This window comes from Chanodichthys erythropterus, chromosome 10, assembly GCF_024489055.1.
Source record: "Chanodichthys erythropterus isolate Z2021 chromosome 10, ASM2448905v1, whole genome shotgun sequence".
Lineage (NCBI taxonomy): Eukaryota > Metazoa > Chordata > Actinopteri > Cypriniformes > Xenocyprididae > Chanodichthys > Chanodichthys erythropterus.
In genome coordinates, this window is record NC_090230.1 from 11,064,150 (window position 1) to 11,078,341 (window position 14,192).

Genomic DNA, 14,192 nt, shown 5'->3' on the forward strand with positions numbered 1-14,192 from the left:
CAGTGCTACTTTCCATTCTGAACGTGACAATCTTGTACTTTGAACACAAACAAACGAGAGAAAGACAGATCGAGAGAGAGAGAGAATGCAAATGCATTTCTACCGTGGCAGTGTATTTCGTCTGCATAATCCCCACAGTCGTTGGCTCCGTCACAGATCCAGGAGGGATGAACACACAGAGACGTGGAATTGCAGCTTAGAAACCTCTCGCTTTTGCTGGCGCGAGCACCCAGTCTGTAGTATTCCATGCAGCCTGTGCTATCTGGAAATACACAGAGGACAATGAGACGAGTGTTTCACACATTCAGTGACACGCAAACACACACCATCAGAAGTGCAAACAGGCTAGCGCCTTCACACGTTAATCTTACTACAGCTTTTCTCGTCCGATGCGTCAGCGCAATCAATGATCTGATTACACCAGGATGATGCAGGAATACAGGAACCGTCTGCACAACGTCGCTCGGAAGACAAACATAAGGACTCTGGAACCACAGGGAAAAATGTAGATGCTCTTCATTAGCCATAAGACTTTATTTTACTTGAATTTAATGATAATTGCCCAAAATAGTAAAATAATGTTACATAGTTCAATAACATCATAGTTTGAGAACCTCTAACTTGATTCATTTTAGGGTTCTGAATGTATTTCTGGAGATTTTTGGCTCAAATTTGAAAGCTCCAAATAAAGCCAGAACCCTTTAAAGCACCAAAACGCTTTAATTGAAATCAGACCACTTTAAAGCAAATAAAAATGCTTTAATTGAAGTTAGACCCCTTTAAAGCAATCCGAATTGAGATCAGTTTAGTATGTAATGTGAACGCAAAGTGGTATGGATTAACTTCCCTTATAAATTTGTATAATTTTAAATTATGAAGAATAATACAATTGCAAGAACACTGAAATTTAGGAAGAAAGTGTTTCAAATATATTTGTAAACAGAAAATAAACTGAAAGCAGCAAAATGAGATCTTACTCCATTATCAAGTCCAGATATAGTGTTAATGCAAAACTGGTCTATTTAAAGAGATTTAAATTTGATTCTTAGTGGAAGTGGAGATAAGAATCAAGTTTCATTGGCTACAGGCAGGGCCGTAACCACCATAGACAAGTCCCCCCAATAATTAGAAATGGCCGAATCGCCCCCCCCAATATTTGAATTTCTTGCACTGCTCTGCTGCACTACATTCCAGCACTCTGCATGTTGTTAGGATGACAAAAAGGTTTAAAAGTTAAATTTTTAGTCTGGTCTGCCTAAGCGGTCTAAAAACGCTCGTCAATGTCAAAATGATTGAGATGGCCAGTCAATTTAAAAAGTAGGTGGGGTTTATGTTCTCTTTTTGCTCGTGCACACAGTCTTTACAGCACAGACGGGAGCGTCAATCGATCGCTTAACGCCGTTGCGGAGGTTCTATTTTTCCGGTAAAATCACAAAACAAATGCTCTTGATATAACCATTGATGGACATCTTTGATTTTAATGAGGAAAAAACTATGCAAGCGAAGATTAGAACATGAAACCTTTGATACTGTTAACAAAAAGACCACTAAGGAACTCAAATTTTATAATGTATTTATTCACTAAATTGAAGAATCTCAGAACTAACAATATATTGTATTATGAAAGTATTAAACATGAGTTCTCAATGTACTATTCAAATTAATTTCTGGACATCGTAATGTTATTTTTTTTTTCTACAATTGTTATTGTACATATCTGATATAGCATTGTAGTAGCAGCAATTTCATTCATTGTTTCTTTATACTTTATTAAAAATAAAAAAAAGGTCCCCCTCAATGTTCAAGACATGGTTACGACCTTGGCTACAGGTGACAATATACAATAAAAATAATTGTAATGAGATTTATTTTAGTCATTTATTTACAAAATCCTACAAAACCAGTTTCTGGAAAGTCATTTCGATTCAAGAGAACAACTTTCATTGGCCTTCACAGAAGCATAGTATAGAGATCTGTGGTTTGTACCGTCTACATTATAGATGTGTTTCTGCATTAAAGCTTAATGTTGTTATTTAGATGTTCAAGCAAGGCAAGAATTCAAGGGTGCATTGCAATTTTTCTAGTTGCGAAGAAAATTGAAATACTAAGATTAATGGACAGACCAACACTGGACTAAGCTTGTGTTTCAAATATGTAACAAGAAGAAAAAATACCCACTGTTACAGTAAACTTCATCTGAGTTATCCCCACAATCATTCACGCCATCACAGACACGATGGTTGGCCACACAGCGCTGGTTATAGCATGATTTAAAGCTGTGTCTGCAGTTCCGGTTTTCTGGAGAATGAAAAAGTTGGGAATTAGGCATAAGCCTCTACATTAGCATGTATGTAACTACAGTAATGGCAGTTAAATGGATGGATGGATATAGACAGACAGACAGACAGACAGAGATAGATAGATAGATAGATAGATAGATAGATAGATAGATAGATAGATAGATAGATAGATAGATAGATAGATAGATAGATAGATAGATAGATAGATAGATAGATAGATAGATAGATAGATAGATAGATAGATAGATAGATAGATAGATAGATAGATAGATAGATAGATAGAAAATTATCTGAGAACAACTGCTTAATTTGAAACCATTTTGAAATATTGAAACTATTCAAGAGAGAGAGAGAGAGAGAGAGAGAGAGAGAGAGCGAGAGCGAGAGCGAGCCTTCGACCTGTCACATCACTCGCACTCATTATATTTTTGCCAGACTGCTGTAAGCTTGTCTTATTAGCCCAAGTCACAGGAGAACAGGAAGACCTTCTGTGGCTTCCTTCATTCAGTTTAGAGATGAAACCTGAGGGCTCAAACACAACATCATGCCTGATTGGTTTCTTACCGCAGTACTGCATCTTTTCATCCGACCTGTCTTTGCAGTGTGCGATGCCGTCACATGTCAGTTGGTAATCAATGCATTCCCCGTTTCCGCACTGGAACTCAGAGTAGATGTTACAGGAGGAGTTCATGGCTAGAAGACAAGAGTAAAAGAGATTTGTAGAATTGTGATGTGCTGTGCTGAAGTAAAGATTAGGGATGTGCATTGACTGCTTGAGCGTGCGACACATAATCAGCAGAGGACTCAAGGTCAAAATTGGCAATGGAGCAAGTTCCATTTGCACTTTTTTTTTTACACTGCTGGTGTATGTACACAAACTTCAAAGGGATCTCTCTTTGGCCTTTGCATCGAGTCCCCTGTGTTCCATTCTATTCCATCAGATGCACTACGTCTAGCTGTTTGAACACAAAAACACATCTGCGTATAAGCCCTGTAATCCTCTCCAAGCGAGTGTTGAGCGCTGCTGCAATCCCAGACTGAAAGTCACTGTGTATAGTGCCTGTATAGAGCTGTCCTGAATCTAAGCATCTAATAATCTAATGTTCTAAAAAATTCCAGGTTGATGGATGTTTCAGTATCGAGATCTAGATAGGAGCACCCAGAAGTCCACATTTAAGGCATCCATTATCTTGATTACTAGTGTAGCAAAACATCTAATATCTAGATCTATTCAAAAGTGTCAACTATGCAGATGTGGGGTCTAAACTAATCTAGACTTAAAGCAGTGTATAATACTTTATATCCAGATAGGATCTAAAACTGCTACCCCTTGGCATTTAAAGTGTAGCAAAACAAATTTAGACCACAATCTGGAATAAGAATTTACGCCACAATCTGACACAAGAACTCAGATCACAATCTGGATTTACAATCTATATTCAAATGAATGTAGATTACAATCTGGATGTACCATATACATCATCTGGTTCCAGAATTAATCAGGATTTATACTATGGATTATAATCTGAATCTAGATCACATTCTTGATTTAGAATCTATATCCGGAGTAAGGGAAATCTGGATTAAAATTTGGATGTACAATTGTTTTCCATAATATGGATCCAGAGCCTAAATTATGAGCAAAACAAATCTGAATCACAATCAGAATTTAAAATCTATATTTAGAGTGAGAATGATTTTGAATTGCAATATGGATGTACTATATAGATTATAATCTGGAACCAGAATTATATATTCAGAGCCACCTTAATCTGAGTCTGGATTTAGAATATGGATCATAATTTAAATCTAGACTAGAATCTTGTTCAAGAATCTATATTCAAAGAATTGGGAAATCTGATTTACAATCTGGATTTGAAATCATAACATAAATCTAAATCAGTCTTGATGGTAGAATCCAAATCTGAGCCAGTCATTCAATTCAGATAAAGAATATTTTTAGAGTTCTTACAAGTGCACTAACTGGACCTTTAAAAAAAGGTTGAAGTCATAAAGTTGTTTGGCCACAGCATATGGACTTTGTCCCGATACTTCGATTAATGTGGCTTACTAGAACAATTTGGGGCGAGTGGAAAAAAGTCCAACAGAATGAGCGAGAGAAACAGAGAGAGAGGGTACAGGACTTACATACACATCTGTTATCATCCAGTAATATCCGTTCCCCTCGGCAAGTACAGTTTACCACACCAAGCGGAGTCAAAAGGCAGAGGTCATGGCACCCTCCATTATTCACACTGCAGGGGGACGACTCACCTGGAAGTAATAAAGAGAAATCCTTGATAACAAATTACTCATTTTAGACCATTGCAACAAATTGTGACATCTCTAACAGTTTGACAAGTTTTACAGCTTGTACTTAGGGTAATGAATTTCACCTCAAATCACCATGAAATCAAAATGGAAAATTATTTTTTTTAATTAAATATTGCAATTTTATAAAAGATTTATATTTATAAATTTTTTTTTTTTTTTTTTGATTCACTTGCCCTCATAATATTTAATTAAAAATATAACTGCAAGCAACAATTATAGGGGTTCAAGCGCTTTAAGGCATTTAAGCACATACGTAAAAAGGTATACTGTTTTAATTAGCAAGCCTGTAACCATCTCAATCATAGATGGAAAAGACCATTTACAGCCAATATAGGCAATTTACCACAGGAAATGTATGGTTTAAATGTGATGATACATGGGTCAACTTTTTGCAACATTGCCAAGCGATGTTGCTTGGGCACTTTCTCATTGAAAATGGTCAACAAATTTCTATCTAAAGTATCCAGATAGAAATGGGTTGCCCATTATCAATGGGAAAAGTGCCCAAGCAACATCGCTCAGCAACATTGCTCAAAAAGTTGCTCCATGTATCATCACTTTGTAAAGCTTTTTAACAGTTATCGAGGTTGAGCCAAAAACCTAGGACTAGTTCACCAAAGTTGTTTTTTTGAAATAAAGGAAAACAGAGGCAAAGTTGGTCAAAATGAGTTCTACCGTGCGGTACGAATGTCGTGTGCGAAAAAATACACAATCCTTTACGCACGTGAAAAACGCAAATGCTCCCCACCAGTGGCTGATTTCTTTAGAAATTCTCACAGGCCTCTAGGGCTGTGAGTAAAACAGGCCCAGCAAGTTTCATTCTGATCGGCCTCCGTTAACCTTGTCTGATAGCTGATCAATCTTGATTGGCCAATGGCAGACATGTTTTTTGAGATGTGCCAATGTCCATGTAGACAATCATGACGCCTTGTACAAAGACACTGCATGCTAATTTTCAAGTCAATCAGACTAATAGTGAAGTAGTCCAAGCCATTTTCATGTTTTTTTTTCAAGTTATAGTGCCACCAATTGGCCAATCGCCACATCCCTTTTAACGCGACCACAGAATGAGCATATACAAAGGCTTGCTGAGTTTGGTGAAAATATCTCATTCCGTTCACGAGTTATAGCCATTTTAGTAAAAGTGGCTCTGCCAACTTCAAAAAGTTTTGGCGGCCCTTAGGGACTGTGAATCGAAGTTTCTTTTTTTTTTTTTTTTTTATTGACAATCAGACTCCAGAGAATTTTGCAGCACTGGTTTGTTTCCGATTGTGCCAAAAACCTAGGACTAGTTCCCAAAAGTAGGTTTTTCAAAAAATCCAAAATACTCGAACATTTCGAATAATGAAAATCCATGGGATTCTAATGATACAACACACTTGAGCCTATGCCTAATGTTTTTTGTTGTTGTTGTGTATGTGTGTTCTTTTCAGGCCGATCGGGGCGAGCCTTAGTGACGTTGTAGGCGGTATGAGTATTACCAGCTCTCAAAGTTTCAAGTCTCTACGACTTACGGTTTAGTCTGCCCGATCACTTTTATGGGAGAGTTCTGATCCTTGGAAATTGTAACAATTACAATAGGGTTTCAGCGCTACACGCTTGAACCTCTAATAACTTCCCCTCCCTCTTGTAGTGACATCTCTCCTGACCTGTTTACTGGTGCGAGAGTGGGACAACCTGTCACTCAAATGAAACAGCAAATGTCAATCCAGTGATCCAATCAATTCCCAATTGACAAAATCAAGCCCCGCCTTCCATTTGCTCTTGTTCGAGAAGCCGTTTCACTCGGATATACATCACAATAGGCAAGAAAAGACTATTTCAACTTCTGTTTAATACCTATTTTAAACAAACCCTACATTTGGCGCCACATTTGAATGTGTACAAAAATTTAGCAAGGAATGGCAGAAAACATGGAAAGAAGAAGCTTCGACAGTATCTTAGTCTGTGTTCCATGGAAGAAAGAAAGCAAGGTGGATTTTTTTGTGAAATGAAAAGTATTATTATTATTTTTTTATTATTATTATTTTTTTTAAATGGGGAAAAATTAATAAATATTTCATCATTGAAGAAATATTACTACAAAAAAATGGTCTTTGTATTATTTAGTAATGGGCACAAAACATTCGAAGAACAGTATTATTGAAAGTTATGGGGAATATACTTTATTCACATTGTGACTGCCTTTAAGAACGCTCTATTCCAAATGCAGCCTAAGGCATCTGATGTCTTTTAACACAACACACTACACCTGGCAGCACACACACACCCACACCCACACCCACACGCATACAGACACTCAAGGCTTGAAGGGCACTCTTGCAGTGCCAGTCAGAGGGTTGGGCTCCTCAGCGGGTGTGAGTTTGAACTGTGCTTGGCACAGACGTTGGCGCGGAGCGTGGGTCTCTGAACCGTGCCCTATCTACACACACACGGCTGCCAGATTCTAGAGCCTTGGGCCGAGCGTATTCCCCTGCACAAATGGTGAGGATTCAGATGAGTGCACTGGGCCAGCGTCTTTCACTGTTGTGACATGAGGCTTCAGTCCTGGGAGGCTTTTGCTTATTATGGGATGAGGCTTTAAATAGCTTGGACTCATCGATGGCTGATTTCTGTTGGCCGGTGATTATAAAGGAATGTTTATTAGTTGGAATTAAAGGAATTACAGATGGTCCCCACTTTTAAAGGGAGAGTTCTCAGACAAAGAAAAATTATGTGATTACATTTATTAGAAAAGGGTAAGAAAGTGATGATAGAATATTCATTCCATTTAACTTTGTCTTAGCAGTTTTTACTCTTTTGAGTTATGACTTAAAAAGGAACGACTGAATGACTGAATATGTTTGTCTATCTCTTTTTTTCCCAGCATTTTATAGCACAGTCTGAGCGAATTCCCTCAATAGTGTTGTCTGTGCTATATAGATAGGAGGAATGGTGGCCACCAAGGTCCAAATCTCCTAAGAGAGGCCTGAGATGAGAAAATCTCCATTCGTGGTTTAGGATGCCAAGCATCTAAGCTGCTTCCATTAGAGTCCTTTGAAACACTGAGGCTTGAACCGCAAACAAAGAAATATCTCTATCGAAGCCCAAGAAAGAAGCGGAGCGGAAAGTGGGCATTCTATAAATGTGTCACGTACTATAAATTCTGCTAATTTTGTAAATTTCATGGTGCAGTTTTACGTCCCGGGTGAATTGAGTTTGGTTTCTTAGCATTAAAAGATTTGCGCCTAAGGCACTTGAAATGTGTTGCTCCTTGTGAGTTTCAACAGATGCAATTATCAAGCACGGCAGGTATAAGTTTTGTGGTCGGGACACATAAACATAAAAGTCACCATGCTCACTAAACAGAATTTATGTAAATGTACTTCCAGCAGTGGAGGCCAGGCAGGGCATTTAGTAGGATTTTTGTCTGCAGAACCCTAACTCACAACTGAAAATGACATTTAAAGCATGCAAATATATGCACTTATCTTTTTCTTCAATTGTTTTTCAATACATTTATAAATAAATAAAAAATAAAATTGACTATTAAAGGGTTAGTTCACCCAAAAATGAAAATTCTGTCATTAATTATTCACCCGTGTGTCGTTCCACACCCGTAAGACCTTCGTTCATCTTCAGAACACAAATTAAGATATTTTTTTTAAAAAAAAAACAAATGGCTCAGTGAGGCCTGCATCGCCAGCAGGACAATTAACACTTACATTGTCCAGAAAGCTACTAAAGACATATTTAAAACAGTTCATGTGACTACAATGGTTCAACTTTAATGTTATGAAGCGACGAGAATACTTTTTTGTGCGCCAAAAAAACAAAGTAACGACTTTATTCAACAATATCTTGTGATGGGCGATCTTAAAACACTGCTTCATGAAGCTTCGGAGCTTTACGAATCTTTTGATTCAGTGGTTTGAAGCATGAATCAAACTGCCAAAATCACATGAACCATTGAAATTTCGAAACACCTATGATGTAAAGAAGCCTCGCTTACTGAAATCATGTGACTTGCCACTGATTCAAAACAAAAGATTTGAATAATAATAAAACCAATCAAAGTGTCATCTCCCATTCCTTTTAAAAGCCAGTTGCGCTCACGCCATGGCGGATTCGCTATTTAAATGGCAGAATTTGCAAGCGGAAAAACTGAACGCTTCTCTAGTGAGGAAACTGATCTGGGGTCTCATTTATAAAGCGTGCTTCCAGCCCCGTTTTGTGCGTACGCCAGTTCCCGCGCAAAGGTTGTGATCTATAAAAACAAACTTGACGGGAGAATGTGCGCACCTTTAAGCAAACTTTCGGCCATGCGTATGCACATTCTGGAGACAAAGTGATAGGAATTGAGATATTAGATGTGCTACTTTCGATCACTTTTCCAGTGACACGCTGTTTTATGACAGCGAGGAGCGCTGGGAGCACAATAATTCCTCTTTAAACTAAACTGCAGATGTTATGACAAAATATTTTTTCGAGAATGATGATCAGTGATGCACACTTAACTAAGATATTATGGAAGACACTGCTGGATTCGGTGGTCGAACGGTCCGTTGTCCAGTATGAATAGGTCCAGATAATATCTTACTATACAGCCACAGCTGCAGGAGGTAACGTTATTGATGTCGTGTGAAGGATCTTCAAACAATTACCATTTGAAGGATATAATTTGAGGAAAACGGTAAGATTTGCATGTTTTCTTTTTAAAATACTTTGTCAGTGACGCGCCGAGTCAGACAATTGTATTCACACTGCAATAAATAAGTAGTCCGATCTGTTTCCACTAAAAATAGCCTATAAACTTCCTAAAAGATATGTTCACCTTATCAGCAAAACTGCATAAATTTTATTTGAATTGTTTAAAACTATTAAAATAAATAAATAAATAAATATTAAAAATAAACTATCTGGCCAGGAAATTAATGAAACAACTCTATCCTAAAACATTTATCTGAAGTATTTTATACAATTTTGTTTTTATGGATATTTTGATATATTTATTCTAAAACATAAAGAGGATATTGGATGATCTTTATCAATATAATGTGTGGCACAAATGGCATTTATAGTGCATATCTAATATTTTCCAATGTCTTGTACCTTTGACGGTGTTAACCATGGTGTCACGTGGTTGGGAACGTGTATGGAAATGATATGCAGATGAGGTTATGCATAGTAAAACTAGGCGTCATAAGCTCCATATATGGTTATTTCAGGAGGAGACAGGGTGGAGATGCAGGTACGCACAATCTTCCACTGACTGGGATTTATAAAGGGATTTGTGCGCCGGTTCTGGCATGCGCATGGTTTTATAAATCTGATTTTTTTTTGTGCGTACGCATAATCTAGCTTTTGTGCGTACGTACACTTTTAGTAGGGATCCTACGCACAGTTTTATAAATGAGACCCCTGGACAAGTCTGATTCCAAAGCATTTTTTATCTTTATGCACACAACAATAATAGTTTACATTGTACTACTTTTATTTTTAATATTTGGCATGTTTGTGTGCCGCTGTGCGTCCCTGTGTGTGTAATAAGCAGAGTGTACGTGCATATTACTAACGCACTCTTTAAATAATAATAATAAAAAAATAATAATAAAAAATTGCGCCATTGACTTTAGACCAGGTTTCAGTTGGTCAATTGCGCAGTCTATTTCAGTTGCCTCAAAAAACACTTGCGTCGCACCTGGCGTCACATTGCACCGGGTGTATTATAGGGCCCATAATCTGAATTGAGAAATTAAATTCGTAACTTTTAATCTGAACACAGAATCTTTTGATTTCATGTTACTTAAATGTGCCATCAAACGTTTTTTTTCACAAGATGTAATATAAGTCTAAGGTGTCCCCTGAATGTGTCTGTGAAGTTTCAGCTCAAAATACCCCATAGATTTTTTTTTTTTATAATTTTTTAACTGCCTATTTTGAGGCATAATTAGAAATGCGCCGATTCAGGCTGCGGCCCCTTTAATTGCTCGCGCTCTCCGCCCCCTCCCGAGCTCTCGACTCTATCATTGCATAAACAAAGTTCACACAGCTAATATAACCCTCAAAATGGATCTTTACAAAGTGTTCTTCATGCAACATGTCTAATCGCGTAAGTACAGTGTTTATTTAGATGTTTACATTGATTCTGAATAAGTTTGAGGCTGTGCTCCGTGGCTAAAGCTAACATTACACACTGTTGGAGAGATTTATAAAGAAAGAAGTTGTTTTTGAATTATACAGACTGCAAGTGTTTAAAAAATGAAAATAACGACAGTCTTGTCTCCGTGAATACAGTAAGAAACGATGGTAACTTTAACCACATTTAACAGTACATTAGCAACATGCTAACGAAACACTTAGAAAGACAATTTACAAATATCACTAAAAATATCATGATATCATGGATCATGTCAGTTATTATTGCTCCATCTGCCATTTTTTGCTATTGTCCTTGCTTGCTTACCTAGTCTGATAATTCGGCTGTGCACATCCAGACGTTAATACTGGCTGCCCTTGTGTAATTTCTTTCATATTGTTGGGAACATAGGCTGGCATATGCAAATATTGGGGGCGTACATATTAATGATCCCGGCTGTTACGTAACAGTCAGTGGTATGTTGAGATTCGCCTGTTCTTCGGAGGTCTTTTAAACAAATGAGATTTATATAAGAAGGAGGAAACAATGGAGTTTGAGACTCACTGTATGTCATTTCCATGTACTGAACTCTTGTTATTCAACTATGCCGAGGTAAATTCAATTTTCAATTCGATGGCACCTTTATTTACTTGGATAAGTCCCCATTGATGATGTAAAGTCCCTCATTAATATGATTTGTTTCTGTATTTCTCATACTGTGCTGACATGAATCCATCTTGCTCCACAAAACGTAGAGTCAGCAAAGAGCATTGTGACTGCGTTCATCTTATCTGACCCCAATGTCAGAATGTGTTGATTTTGTCCTAGCTTCACTGCGCACCCATCAAAAAAGCCCCCAGTGACTTATGATGCATCTAACATCAGTGACTTTGCATTGTGTTTGCTGTCATCATAGAGTAAGCACCTTTATGTGAATAATAAAAAACAAGCTTTGTGTGACTAATACAAACTGCAAATCATCCGGTATACGTCAACCAAGAAACATGCTCATCTGCTAGTTTTCAAGAATATTTTGTTTGAGAACTTTCTTCGATTCAAGGGTTTTAGAAATATATTACAATAGTTTGTTGTCACAAAACTTCAACTTCAATTCAAGTACAAACATTTGGTTTGAATTCAATGTTAAAACAGTTACGTCATTTGATGAAACAAAGGAAATGAATTACATACAGCTGTTGGTGTCATTGGAAACAGCAACGATTCCCATCGGTTGATGAGGGATGTCTGCACGGAGTACTTTTGTATTGGCTCCGGTGAACTTATCAGAGCGGATCACAGCCCGCTGTGTCCAGTCGGACCAGAAGATGAAGTCTCTGTAAACTGCCAAGCCAAAGAATGTTCCGGGTCCTGATTTCACAATGACCTACAAATTTAAGAGGCAGAATTTAGGTGAGAGAAATAACCTAGCAATAATAAAAAAAAAAAAAAAAAAAAAACTTTTTAAAGGGGCCCTAATAAATATTTCAGGTTATAGTATATATATATGTCTAATGATCTTGAATTTCTGACCTAAAGGCTTATGCTTGAAATGCATTTTTTTGAATAAATCCCCAAAAAGCTAGCTAGCTTTTTAGACAGACAGACAGACAAATAGACAGATGATAGATAGATAGATAGATAGATAGATAGATAGATAGATAGATAGATAGATAGATAGATAGATAGATAGATAGATAGATAGATAGATAGATAGATAGATAGATAGATAGATAGATAGATAGATAGATAGATAGATAGATAGATAGATAGATAGATAGATAGATAGATAGATAGATAATCTTGTAAAAATCATTCAATAACTTTCAAGCACTGGTAATAAATAAAACAAACCATCTCTCATGCTGTACAGGACAGTTCCATCAAGCAGTTTACTTTGTGCACTTCACCACAAAGGTGCACAGACCAAAATAAACCACACTGAGTGTCTGTATAATTCACACAGACACATGGGCCTGGCAAGAGCTGAAGGGGAAAACCACCATGACACGCAAAGGACAGCCCTCCTCCATTATACCTGACATTATAAATGATTAACCCAGATCTGCGGAGAGTGTAAATGGAATCCCTGCCCTAACAGACATTGGATACATCACGCATGGAATCGGGAACGAAATTAAGTTGTGGGGAGAGGGTCTGTTCTTCGTGTGCCTGAAGGAAATTAATGAAAATCAGGAATGAATTGATTAAAATCACTTAGAAATGCTGAGATGGTAGAGAGGGGAATGAACGAGTGTTCGAAACACTCAACAAATGCGTGTAATATTAGGCTTTAGTAGTTAGTCACTATTGACTACTGAAAACTTTCACTGAAACAACATTTGAATCATATCAAAGACAAGCAAACTGTCATGACTTGCTGAGTGGAAAATGCAACATCATAAGTTCTTCTTCTTTAGAACTCCATATGGTGCAGAAGTCCTGTCAAGCAAGGTTAAAAATTAAATTCCCTGAGTTTAAAGGCAAAAAACATTGATTTCTAAAATTCATAAAAATTGCATAAAGTGAAAAAAAAAAAAAAAAAAAAAAAAAGTAAATAAATTGAAATAAAACAAAATCAAGGTGCCCCCAGTTTGGTTGAAGTTGACACTACAGGTTTGTTTTTTCTTAAAATAATTAAGAGAAATTAAAAAAAAAAAAAAAAAAAAATCAAATTAAATTTTTGAGGATACACAAATTATTATATTTTTGCATGTATAGCAAACATAATAATAATATTTTGAAAAAAAAAATCATCTTGGCATTCATGGCTTCTGTGATATGGCGAACAAAGAAAAGCTCAAGTAAAAAAAAAACAAAAAAAACAAATAAACAGTCCAATACTTCTGTGAAGTTAACGTCCACAAAACAAGTCACTGCAAATTCTCCATTGCTGTTTCTGCAATAACCGTACAGTATGTAACCCATCAACAAAAAAAAGAGGTTACACACATTTTCTCCCGCTTTAAGAGCTTTTCACGGTTTCTGCTATTTATTTCAGAAGGCTTCGTGAGCCACACACATCTGTTTTGAAGTGCGCCATTAACCGCTCTTCAGTAACACACACAGACACAGATGTCTCTGAAGGGCCGTCCGTTTGATTGCCAGAGTCCTTCTGTAATAATAGGCAGCTCGGCATGTGGAGAGCGAGACTCACGCTTTAATCCTCGATGACAACATGTCAAACACGTGTTCTCACTCTCTTGCAGTCGAGGCGTCTTTATTCCCAAGTGTTCCTTCGTATGTGTGTCTCTGAGCATTTCTAAAGGTGGGGGAACAGGATGAAAGATGCAGGCCGACACATCTGCATGATGTTCTTATATCAGAGCTGTCATCTCGGCAGGTGAAAACCTCTTTGTGCTCTCTTAAGATCAAAACTTTTCAGCATTGAATTACAAATCAGTGGGCAGGAACATGACATTCCTGCTCCCAGCACAGGCTTA

The 14,192-nt window shown here is 37.2% G+C and overlaps 1 protein-coding gene across 1 annotated transcript in view; it reads right to left on the reverse strand.

The window, feature by feature from the left end:
* Positions 1 to 14,192, reverse strand: part of lrp1ba (low density lipoprotein receptor-related protein 1Ba) — a 297,751-nt gene that overhangs the window by 90,192 nt on the left and 193,367 nt on the right. Inside the window, exons 44-49 of the mRNA XM_067398603.1 lie at positions 11,944 to 12,136; positions 4,449 to 4,574; positions 2,865 to 2,993; positions 2,179 to 2,298; positions 372 to 485; positions 104 to 262 (exon numbers count right to left, since the gene is read on the reverse strand). Coding sequence (XP_067254704.1) covers positions 104 to 262; positions 372 to 485; positions 2,179 to 2,298; positions 2,865 to 2,993; positions 4,449 to 4,574; positions 11,944 to 12,136 — 841 coding nt within the window. The remainder of the gene's footprint in view (positions 1 to 103; positions 263 to 371; positions 486 to 2,178; positions 2,299 to 2,864; positions 2,994 to 4,448; positions 4,575 to 11,943; positions 12,137 to 14,192) is intronic.